Source organism: Myotis brandtii, unplaced genomic scaffold (assembly GCF_000412655.1).
Source record: "Myotis brandtii unplaced genomic scaffold, ASM41265v1 scaffold233, whole genome shotgun sequence".
In the NCBI taxonomy this organism is placed as follows: domain Eukaryota; kingdom Metazoa; phylum Chordata; class Mammalia; order Chiroptera; family Vespertilionidae; genus Myotis; species Myotis brandtii.
The window spans coordinates 105,649-116,688 of record NW_005358773.1 but is presented as its reverse complement, the minus strand read 5'-3'; the positions used below and the strand labels follow the sequence as shown (position 1 = coordinate 116,688).

Genomic DNA, 11,040 nt, shown 5'->3' with positions numbered 1-11,040 from the left:
ATTTTCCTATCTTTAGGCCAGTGTGGGAAGAACTGTGTGTCTCACGGAATAAGCCTTGCATGATTCAAACCGAATTTGCTTCACTTCCCACTTTTGATTGCTACAGTTCTCCAAATTTCTTCTATTAGAACCAGCCCAAAGGAGGTACAGCTTTTAGGTTTAGGACCATTTTTGTAGTTGTCCATTGTGTTTATAACGAGAGCTTTAGTTAGAACGTGTACTCACACTATGCAAATGTATCTGGAATGTTCCCTTTTTTGCTGTTTACATGTTTAGTTGTGTGTTTTTTAAAAGCAATTTTATTTGCAGGCTGCCATTTATGCAGCACTTTTAAAGTTTAGGAACTCAAGATTTTGTTTGGGTTGACTTTTTTTTTTCTCTACAAATTTCCTAATGGTGTTTTGAACACCAAGTTTATAGTTGTGAGTGCGTGAAATAACAGAGATTCTTCTTGCATTATGAACAACTGTAAGCCTACTTTTGCCCCACCCTGTGTATAGAATGGGAAAACAGGAAAAGTACAGTCAGCTTGTATACTCATAGGCAGCTTGGTAGGCAGCAGGGGGTTTTGCTGTTTTCCTGTGGGCTGTTTGATGGGGCTGGGGGGCATCCATTCCTGCCAGGAGGTGGGGCGGCATCACTGTGCCCTCCGATCCTCTGAAAAGAGCAGCTTGTTCAGCTTCTGTCTGGAAGGGGATCTGATTTGGGGAGGTCTTCAGGCTCCATCCCCTGATCCTCTGAAGGGAGATGATTCAGTTATGAAGACAGTTTTCACTCCCCCACACACACAGCCTGGTGTGATGAGTCTGTTTTCCTTCATTTTCCAGAATGCTTAGGCCACGAAGTCCATTTTTAATCTGTGGTCATTTTATAAACTTTATTCAGCTACTGAAAGGTGTTTCGTTGAACACCATCTAATTCCATAGTGTTGTTAAGGCAGCTTGAAGCCTGTTGAAATCATGTGGACTGCTCCACCACGGTTAGGATTGCTCTACTTCTGCGAAGGTTGAAAAGTGCCTTTTTATATGGTTCCTGAGCCGATGTTTTCTGAAGATGACTCTTCAGAAGAGAGATGTTTTTGTCTAGCCGAGGCCTGGTATCAGTCCCCCAATTCCCGTGGTCATGTCCGTCACCTCTCTGGATCTGGGGTCCTGAGTCGCCCTGCTGCTTGACCCTGGTTTGGGGGTTCAGTCTCCTGGCATGTCTGACCCCATCCTAGAGTCCAGTATCGGGATTAAGCGGCAGTATTCATTGGTGGTGCTTTTAATACTCGAAAAGAAAGCATATTTTAACAGCTCTCTTGGGTCCCAGAGTCTGGATGTCTTGATGTTGATTCAGCCCCACTGCTGGGCTTTGGGGATGGGGTCCAATTCTTATGAGATGAGAGTTCTGCAGTGAACACCTACCTGCAGCTGGTCATTTAAAGCTGGGCGCAAATAGTAGTCAAGTGATATGCAATTGTTCATTATAAAAATATAAAATATTATTCAAATAAAAATATTAGTGTAGTCTAAATGGTATACGGTTATCATTGAGAAACAGGACCAAGATGCTTGTTTGGCATTTTCTGTTTTGGATACATCCTGTGTACATCTGTGCACAGTAAGAAAGTCACATGTGTCTTATTAAAGATGTTTGTAACTTCTCTTGAGCACATGTGATGAGTTTGACAGCCGGACATCTCCCCAGGGGCTCTCTCCTTAGCAATTACTGCTCATTTTGCCCATTCTCTGGGAGAGGGACTTTCCTGTCACCTACAAATGGAATACCCTGGAGTTTGTCCTGTGGAATTACATATTCTGGTTCACAAAAGGTTGCCATGGATTTGTAAATAGATACTACCTTTCAGAGCAAGGACAGGTAGTATCTGTTTCCTTTTTATTTCAGTTCATTGGTTCTTGAAATTTCTATTTTGAGCATTTGTACTGTCAACCTATCATTTTAAAACATGACTATGTATCAAAGAACAAAGACCCTCCAGCCAACCCTTCTGTCAGGTGACAGAAGCATCTAAGGTTGTTCTTGACACTTTCTGGGGGCAACATGGGGCCGAGCCAGAAAGGGGTGAGGCCTGCGGGAGGGTTGACGCACCTGCCATCACCCTCCTCCAGGGGCCCCTCCCTGGCTGTCACACCCCCACTGTCACTCTTGTTCCTTGGTGGGCAGTCACACTCCCCCTCTCACTATCACCCACCTCCCAGTGGTGCCCTCCCTGGATGTCACCCCCACTCCCGCCATCACCTCCTGGGAGCCCCCCTCCTCGTCTCCGTCTCCATGGGCACCCCTACTGTCATCCCTTTTCCTTGACAGGCAGTTAGTTATCCTTCCTCCTGCGCTCACCTCTTCTCTGGTGACCCCTCTCTTGTTGTCACTTCCTTTCATTGGCCGGCGGACAGTCTCCTCTGCTGTCACACCCTCCCCTCCATGGGCATTCTCCCTGTCGCCTCTGCGTGGTCTCTCGCTGTCATCCCCACCCCACTGTCACCCCTTTTCCTTGGCAGGCAGTCACCCTCTTACCTCCCTCACCCCTCCGTCTGTGGCCTTCTCCACTGTCACGGCCCCGCCGCCGCCCCCTTTCCTCGGCGGACGGGCACCCCTTTGTCAGGGAGGGTCCCTTCTGCGCTGGAGTGCAGCGGTCCTCCCTTTCCCACTGCCCTTTGTTCTGGTGGACACGCCCCTTACCCGGCGCGGGCCGCGATTGGCCGCCCGGGTCACGTGCGCCGCGCCCCGCCCCCGTGGGAACTGTTCTCCGGGGCGCGGTGGGACCGCCTGGGTCCGCCTCGCGGTGTACGCTGTGCGCTGTGCGCTTTCTCTAACCTGCGGTCAGAGTTGGCCGCGCAGAAAACCGCTCCCGGGGCGGGCCCAGCTCCACAGGGTCGGTGTTCCCACCTGGGCGGATCCACCTCAGGTATTTCCGAGGCTGGGGCTGCCAGGAAAGCGGCTTTTGTCGGAAGTTTCTGTGGGTCCAGCCATGTATTGAAAACTGCCCTGAGAGAGGCGTCGGGTGTGGACGGCCCTCGGCCCCCTGCTGTCCGGCTTGCTCCCCGCAGGGACTGAGAGTTGTCAGCTTCCGTCTTGGTTTTCGTACCTTGAACCCAGGTTTGGTTGGCACCTCTCGCTACAGGATACTGCGTGTGCGGAGTTCTCAGTGCTGGTCAGGCATTTACAGGTGTGGGCTCTGACATTTAAAAAGAAAAAGCCCTCCCCAGGGGTGTGAGCGCCCCTCCAGAAGAACATTTTTATTGGAAAACAATTCAGGCAGTTCCTAACTGTATGTGCGCTGAGTAAATGTTTTCTGTTTTGTTCTCTGTTAACCCTCCTCCTGCCCTAGACAGGCTGTCCCCGCCCCACACAGTTATAAGTTTTTTTTTGTTTTAATAAGAAACTAGAGGGCTGGTGCACAAAATTCGTGCACAGGTAGGGTCCCTAGTCCTGGCGGGCGATCAGGGCCTTCTTTGTTCTGCGCCACCCCCGGGTGGTCAGCACAGGTCATAGCGAGCTGTCGAACTCCCAGTCTCCCGTTGGAATGCCGGAAGGGACACTTTGCATATTAGCCTTTTATATATATAGATATATATATGCCTGCTCATTATGTGGAGTAACTTTACAGGTTGACTTCAGAGATCTGCCTTATTCTTTGTGGGGCTCCCTGCCATTTCTCGCCATAGATACCTCCCCACTCCCTGCACTTCGGGCAGCTGGGGGCACAGGCCTCTCAGGTGGAGCAGATGATGTGTGACTCAGTGGGCTTTCCCTTGTGAATCCTGGTGGTAGCTTGTTGATTTAAGGAAGCCTTTCTACATGCCCGAAGTTTGGTGTCCCTGCTGTATCATACTTGTGTATAGTTTGACCTTTTATTGAAAGATACTTTTGCAATGTTTAATTTTTTAAAGTTGAGTGTCTTAGTACCTGAGGCTTAGATGGAAGTTCGTTCACTTCAGGGTGGTTATAAATTTGTTGTTTAAGCATTTTACAAGTGCATTCTGCTTGTGCTTTTTGGGTAAGGTGAAAGCCAAGGGCAGGTGTAGAATATTAGAGCATCATATTCAATAGTTGGGGCTACTTATAGACTAGAAGAAAACACACACTTTTTTTTTTTGGTAATCTTCACCCCAGGATATTTTCTCCATTGATTTTCAGAGAGTGGAAGGTAGGGGAGAGAGAGACATACATCCCTGTGAGGGAGTCACATTGATTGGTTGCCTCCTGCACACTCCTGACCGGGGCCAGGAATGAACCTGCGACCCTTCCGTGCTCTGGCCGACGCTCTAACCACTGAGCATGTGGGCCAGGGTGAAAACACACTGTTTTGGTTACAAACTAACCAGCTTAAGAGAATTACAATTAGGTGACTGCGTTGGATCTGTAAGAGACCCATATAAAAATGTTAAAAGCACTGACTGATTGCAAGCACTTCAGTTCCTGTTGCTTTAGGTGAAGGGCTGGGACAGAGATGGTGACCAGGATGAAAGGCCTGGCCCGGGGAGATCAGTTGCCCCTTGGGGCCGGTGGAGAGACGTTTCTGTCCTTGGGAGAGAGTGGTAGCTCTTTGGGTGCAGAGGAAGGAGGTGCACTCCTTCCTGGAGCTGATGCTCCCCCTTAGGGACTAATGAGGGGTCACTGTCCTGGCTCAGGAGTTCAGGGCAGCCCTTGGAAGCCAGAGGCTGCAAGGCCCAGGGATGAACAGATGGATGTGGTCAACATGGGGGGCTGGCAAACCCCCACTCCCAGTGTCTGAGAGGAGAGGCAGTAAGAGGACATACTGGCTTCTCCCTATAAGCTCCATCCTTTTACCACCCCCCCACCGACCCCAGGACCTCTGACCCTGCCCCCCAGTTGTATGCAGCACACAGGTCTTTCTGCCATTGCTCATTTTCCAAACCCCTATCAGTTTGCTTCATTCTGTTCCATTTTGCACCTCAGTCATTGCTGTGTTCTGCTCTCCCGCTTGTGCTGTGCCGGAGCTTGGAGGACTTGGAGGGGGTCATCTTGCTTGTCATTCTCAGCCCAGTGTGTCTCCTGGACCAGCCCTAGACCAGCAGCAGCAGCAGCATCACCGGGGAACTTGCCCTCCACTTGATTCTGACCCATTTTCCCGTGTGGGAGCCCTGGCCCAGGCCCAGGCCAGTTCACAGGCGGATGCCAATGCACAGTGGGTTTGAGTTCAGTGGCCACCGTGGTCTCACACACATAGACTGGTCTTGTTGTGCAGTAGGTCCGAGTTTGGTGGGCCCAGTTTTGTTTCGGGTGAGAAAAGGGCAATTTCAGGCTCTCCTGGAGCCTTAGGGATAGGGCAGTCTTTTGTTGTTGTCCCACTTATGTCTGCATTCATTGGTTGAGTCTTATATGTGCCCTGACCAGGGGTCAAACCCACAGCTTTGGCTAAACAACTGAGCTGCTAGGCCTGGCTGGTTAGGGACAATCTTGTGTTCCTCCCTGTTCCTCCCATCCTGGTTCAGTGGTTGCACAGCCCTCTGGTGGAGCTACGTCCGGGGGCCGGCGTGCACCACGCCTCGTGCCCCTGTGCCATGCCATCAGGAGCCCTGTTTTAGTGACACTGTTCAGTTCACTAATTGTTGTGGACAAGTTTGAGAACCATGGATGTCACCCTGAATTTGACAAGTGCTGCAAGGCTGGCAGTGGTCCTGGGGATGGCTCAGTGCACTCCTGCGCAAGGAGGAATCTGCAAGTGGTGTCAGGCCGTCCCCGGGGGCCTCTTCCCTAGCCCCGGAGGGGGCCTGGCTTTGTCACTGGGTGTTCTCTGAGGTTTTCCCTGTCACCTCTTAGCTGTTCTTAAGGTGAAGCCAATTTCTTCTTCTTCAATGTCCTCCAGTATTTTAAGGTCAGTTCATGTTTTAATTCATGAAGAAGGTGACATGCTCTGAGTGACATAGTACAGTGGGGCCTTGACTTACGAGTTTAATTTGTTCCGTGACAGAGCTCGTAACTCAAATTACTCGTATGTCAAATCAAAAGTGAACGAGTGAGACATGTGATGCTGGGCTGATGTTGTGGCGTTCACTGTGACGTTCACTGCGCCAACTAGCGGTGGGGTATCTGAAGCTGGCTCGTAACCCGAATTTTAGCTCGCAACTCAAAGCAAAAAATCGGCCGAGAGACGGCTCGTATCTCAAAAAAACTCATTAGTCGGGACACTCGTAAGTCAAGGCCCCACTGTAGTGTCTATTTGGTGCTCGGTGCTGGGGAACAAGAAGCCTTGGCCTGACCGTGGCAATGGTACTGGAGAAGAAACAAATGATGCACAGAGCTACCCTGAGGGGCCGTTAGGGAACAAACGACACTTTAGATTTAACATTAGGGAAGTCGGGAGCCCTCTGCTGTGCTGTGGCGGCTGTTCTGACACTCGTAAGTCAAGGCCCCACTGTAGTGTCTATTTGGTGCTCGGTGCTGGGGAACAAGAAGCCTTGGCCTGACGCTAGTTGCCGTGGCAATGGTACTGGAGAAGAAACAAATGATGCGCAGAGCTACCCTGAGGGGCCATTAGGGAACAAACGACACTTTAGATTTAGCATTAGGGAAGTCGGGAGCCCTCTGCTGTGCTGCGGAGGCTGTTCGGAGTGAGTTCTGTAGAGAAACTTCAAGGCTGCCTCAGCTCTGGTGCGCTGGTGCCCTCTCCCCAGCCTGTGGGGTTCTTATGCCTGACTTGCAGTACATGCATAGGTAGGTCTGAAGGTTGGAACTGCTTTTGTAAAGTGGTGGCTTTCCTAGTAGCTTAAATTGTTTACTTCGTAATAAAAGTTACCACCTTATCTTTTTTCAGTGTGCACTTCAGTGGTATTACGTCCGTTCACATGGCAGCCATCATCACCATCCGGCTCCAGATCTTTTCCATCTCCAAACTGAAATTCTCTCCCCATTAAACAGTTGCTCCTCCTTCCATAATTTTTGATATAAGCAGATATATAGGTATTCTTGTTCCCCATCTTCCGATATAAACACCCCTTTCTTCATGTTTTTCCCTCACAGTACCTCCTGGCGCCCCTTCCCTGGTTGTCCATGCCGACCCCCCTGTTCCTCAGAGCTGCACTGCCATCTTGTTTATTCCAGGGCTTTGGTTGTCTGCAGCTTTGAGGATGACAGACAGCCCTGCAGAGATCGCGTTGCCAGCTGTCTCTGGGCCGGTCTCTAGAAGTGGGTCATTCGGGGAGAGAGTAAAGGCACTGCCGTCTCGTTCCGTGTCACCAGACGCCCCTCCAGAGAAGTCACTGCGCTCTGGCTTTCTTCCGGCAACGGCGTCTGCTTCTCCGCAGCCCCCTCTGGGTTCTGTCCTGGAACAGGGGGCCTCGCAAGACAACTGCCTCCGTGGTCATGATCCATGACATTTTTTGTCTTGTAGATTCTTTGTTTATTTCCCTAGTCTATTGTTCTGTGAATTCCTGGTCTCTTTATTTCTTCAAGTTCTTTATTTATGATGATAGCAATCTGTATGAGTAAACGGGGAGGGGTCCTGTGTTCTAGGTCAGGTTCCCTGGCGTGGCAGAGGGTTCTCCATGACATCCTCAGAAACTGTGTTACATGGCAGCGCTGTGTGAGGACACAGGGAAGGGCTTGGAGGAGCTTGAAATATATATAAAATAGATATAAAATATATCATATATATATATTAAACTATAACTTTATAATAGGGATTTTAGGCAAGGGTATGTTAATTAGGATATAGTAATTATGCTAATATTTTGTCATGTCACTTATATCTCCCAAAAATGTTTCTTGGAACTCCTTGTTGGGAACACAAAGGAAGCAGTCATCTTCTCTGTGGGCACGTAGAGTGCTGTATGTATGCATAACATCTCCTTTTCATACTAATACATAGTGATACGATAGTAATTCTTTTTTTAAAGAGTTTTAATTGGTTTTTAGAAAGAGAAGAAGGCGGAGAGAGAAACATTGATGTGAGCGATACATCAATCAGCAGCCTCCCCCAGTCCCCTACCAGGGCTTGAGCCTGCAACCCTGGGCCTGGGCCTTTGACTGGGAATAGAACTGGCAACCTCTTGGTACATGGGACGACGCCCAACCGACAAGGGCAGTATTTGCCATTTTCAAACGTACACTTCAGCGACATCAGTTACATTCACAGTGTTAGACAACCATCATCACTATTTCTAAATTCTTTCCATCACGGCAAACAGAAATTCTGCCCCCATGAAAAGTCACTCCGCATTCGCCCCTCTTCCAGCCCTTGGTAACCTCCTCTGTTTCCTGTCCCGATGAATCTGACTGTTCTAGGGACCTCATGTGAGTGGAATAGTGACCTTTTGTGTCTGGCATCTCTCACTTAGCATGAGGTTTTACAGGTTTCATCCATGTAGCATGTGTCAGTACTTTGTTCTTTTATGGCTGGATTGTATTCTGTTGTCTGCACAGACTACGTTTTGCTTATCTGTTCATCAGCTGATGGGCATTGGGTCCTTTCCGGCTCTGAGCTAGTGAGCATCATGCTGCCACGATCGTGGTGCACAGACATCTCTGGAAATCCTTCATCCAGCTCTTCTGGGTGTGACTCTGGGCTCCCAGCGGCCTTCTAACCTGCCTTCTGCTTGGTTGGCTCCAGTGACCTGGGGACTTACCTGGCGCCATGTGTCTGTCTCCCCTTAGGCCCTGCCCACCAGGTGCTCAGTTAGGTCTGGGGTGAGCTGCCTGCACTCTGAGCCTAGTTTCCTCATAAGATAAGGGTTTAGAATGGATGGTCACTAAGTCGTTTGTTACTTTACTTTTGGGTCCTATAAGGTGGCAAAGCGCCACCCATCTGTGCTCTGTGTGGGGAGCCATGCCCACAGGGCCCCCCAGCATCCAGGTCCAAGTCCACAGCCTGCCAGACAGCAAGGTGGCAGTGGGCCTTTCCCAAGCTTCACTGTCCTTTGATTTGGGGACTTGTAGCAACTGGCCCTGCCTTGACTCTCAGGCTGCTCAAGGGGTCATTGCCACAAGGATCCCTTGTGTCTCTCTTCCCCTCCTGCCGGGTGCCTTGTCTGGGGGACCCACCTCACGGCAGGCGCAGTCCCATGTTGCACATGGACTGAATCCTTCTCAGCCACGTCTGCAGCTGCTGCCTCCCTGCAGCGTGGGACCGGGTCACTGCTCGGCAGCCTGAGACCGTGTGACTCTCTCAGGGAGCGAGCGGCTCGCAGCCGCCCCTGGCCTGTGTGACTGCCCCTCTCATCCCTCCATCCCCATTCGCTTCTCTCCTGGCCTGTCTCCCACCAGCGTCCTCCTCCAGCCATGGCCCGGCTCCCATGTTTCTCCCCAGATTCCGTCCCTCCCTCCTTCAGGTGCCTGGATGGGGGATGGGAGCGGCCACCCACTCTATTTGGTAACGCCTGTCAGGAAACATGAGTGACGTGGCTGAGGCCTGGAAGTGAACTTTATTTTTCTACACTTTGTTCAAGAAATTATCCAGGATGGTTTTCAGGGAAACTCGGTGTTGTGTTTTCTACCATGTATAACTGAGGGATGTGTGGGGGTCGGAGTGCCCTGGGCAAGGCTTCCAGATCAGGGGCAAGTGGTCCAGCAGTGATGTCCATCCTTCGGGGAGAGCAGATAGCCGAGGGAAGGAGAACAAGAGCCAGCTGCTGCCGGGCGCGAAGGAGAAGTGGAGCAGGTTGGCGCTGAGGTTGTCCCCAGGCCCTGAGGCCCAGACGGCCTGTGTCCCCCCCTCTGCTCCCCAGGTGTCCGTACCTGCACCGGACAACCGGCGACACCGAGCGCAAGTACCACCTGCGCTACTACAAGACGGGCACGTGCATCCACGAGACCGACGCCCGGGGCCACTGCGTGAAGAACGGGCCGCACTGTGCCTTCGCCCACGGGCCCCTGGACCTGCGGCCCCCGGTGTGTGACATCCGGTGAGTGGGCGTCCCGCTCCGGGCAGGCGGGGAACCAGCTCACTTCCCCAGAGTTTCAGGCAGCACTGGTCCTAAGCAGCTCTTTTGCTGGGCTTTGATTTTATTCTAAAAAGTTTCCTTCCTTCTGACTCGTGCAACATGGAGCTCCCTAGGGGGTGAGGGCGATGAGCGAATCCCTACGAAACACCACCCAGCTCTCAAGTCACTAGGATTTGGGTCGAGACCGTTGTCCCAGGGCAGGGGGTGCCCGAGGACGCAGGATACTGTCCTGAACCCCCCAGGCCGCCAGCCTCTCCGGGGACATATGGGGTCTCCTTAAAGTGATAGAACCGAGTGAGTCTCTCACCTTCGGGAAGGGCTTGGACACCCTCCAGAGCCGTAATCGCTGTGTTGTTTGGTCGCAGGGAGCTGCAGGCCCAGGAAGCCTTGCAGAACGGCCAGCTCGGCGGTGGGGATGGCATCCCTGATCTGCAGCCTGGGGTCTTAGCCAGCCAGGCCATGATCGAGAAGATCCTGGGCGAGGACCCCCGGTGGCAAGGTAACCCCATGGCCGCCACTGAGGGTGGGCAGGGGAGCCCTGAGCCCTGTTTGTAAAGTGACCTCTGCAGAGGACCTCATTGCCCTCGTTGGTAGATCAGATGGGGAAACTGGGACTCATTGAGGCGAGTACTTTACCCTCAGTCCTGGGGGCTGTGGGGACTGAGGGGGTCTGAACCCAGGCATCCGGTCCCCCGGCCACTTCACACCACGGCTTCTCTGGGGGGAGGGTGCACAACTGGAACAGCTCCTTCCCACATGGGCCCTCCCAGAACTGGGTTGCTGTTCATGGCTCTGCCTGCCCTGCCCTGTGGGCCTCTGCGTGGCCCTCAGATCAGCAGCCTTAGGTCCCTGGGGTTTGTTTGAACTATGGCCGTATCCCTTGGGACTGGGGGGCCCTACCCCTGGCAGCCTCCACACATGATGGCGATGGGCAGTGAAATCTTTTTTGTGTGGTAAAATACACATCACATAAATTTGTCATTTTAACCACTTTAAAGTGAACGATTCAGTGGCATTTAGTCCATTCCCAATGTTGTGCGACCAACACTCTCTAATTCCAGAACATTCCATCACCCTGGATGGAAACTCGGTCCCCATTAAGCAGTCCCTCCCTGGTCCCTGGCCCCCAGGTGCT

At 51.8% G+C, this 11,040-nt stretch overlaps 1 protein-coding gene across 1 annotated transcript in view; it reads left to right on the top strand.

Moving 5' to 3' along the window:
• The window catches only part of UNKL (unkempt family zinc finger-like), a 51,071-nt gene that overhangs the window by 675 nt on the left and 39,356 nt on the right, over positions 1-11,040 (top strand). The window contains exons 2-4 of the mRNA XM_014539985.1: positions 2,818-2,908; positions 9,690-9,866; positions 10,271-10,404. Coding sequence (XP_014395471.1) covers positions 2,818-2,908; positions 9,690-9,866; positions 10,271-10,404 — 402 coding nt within the window. The remainder of the gene's footprint in view (positions 1-2,817; positions 2,909-9,689; positions 9,867-10,270; positions 10,405-11,040) is intronic.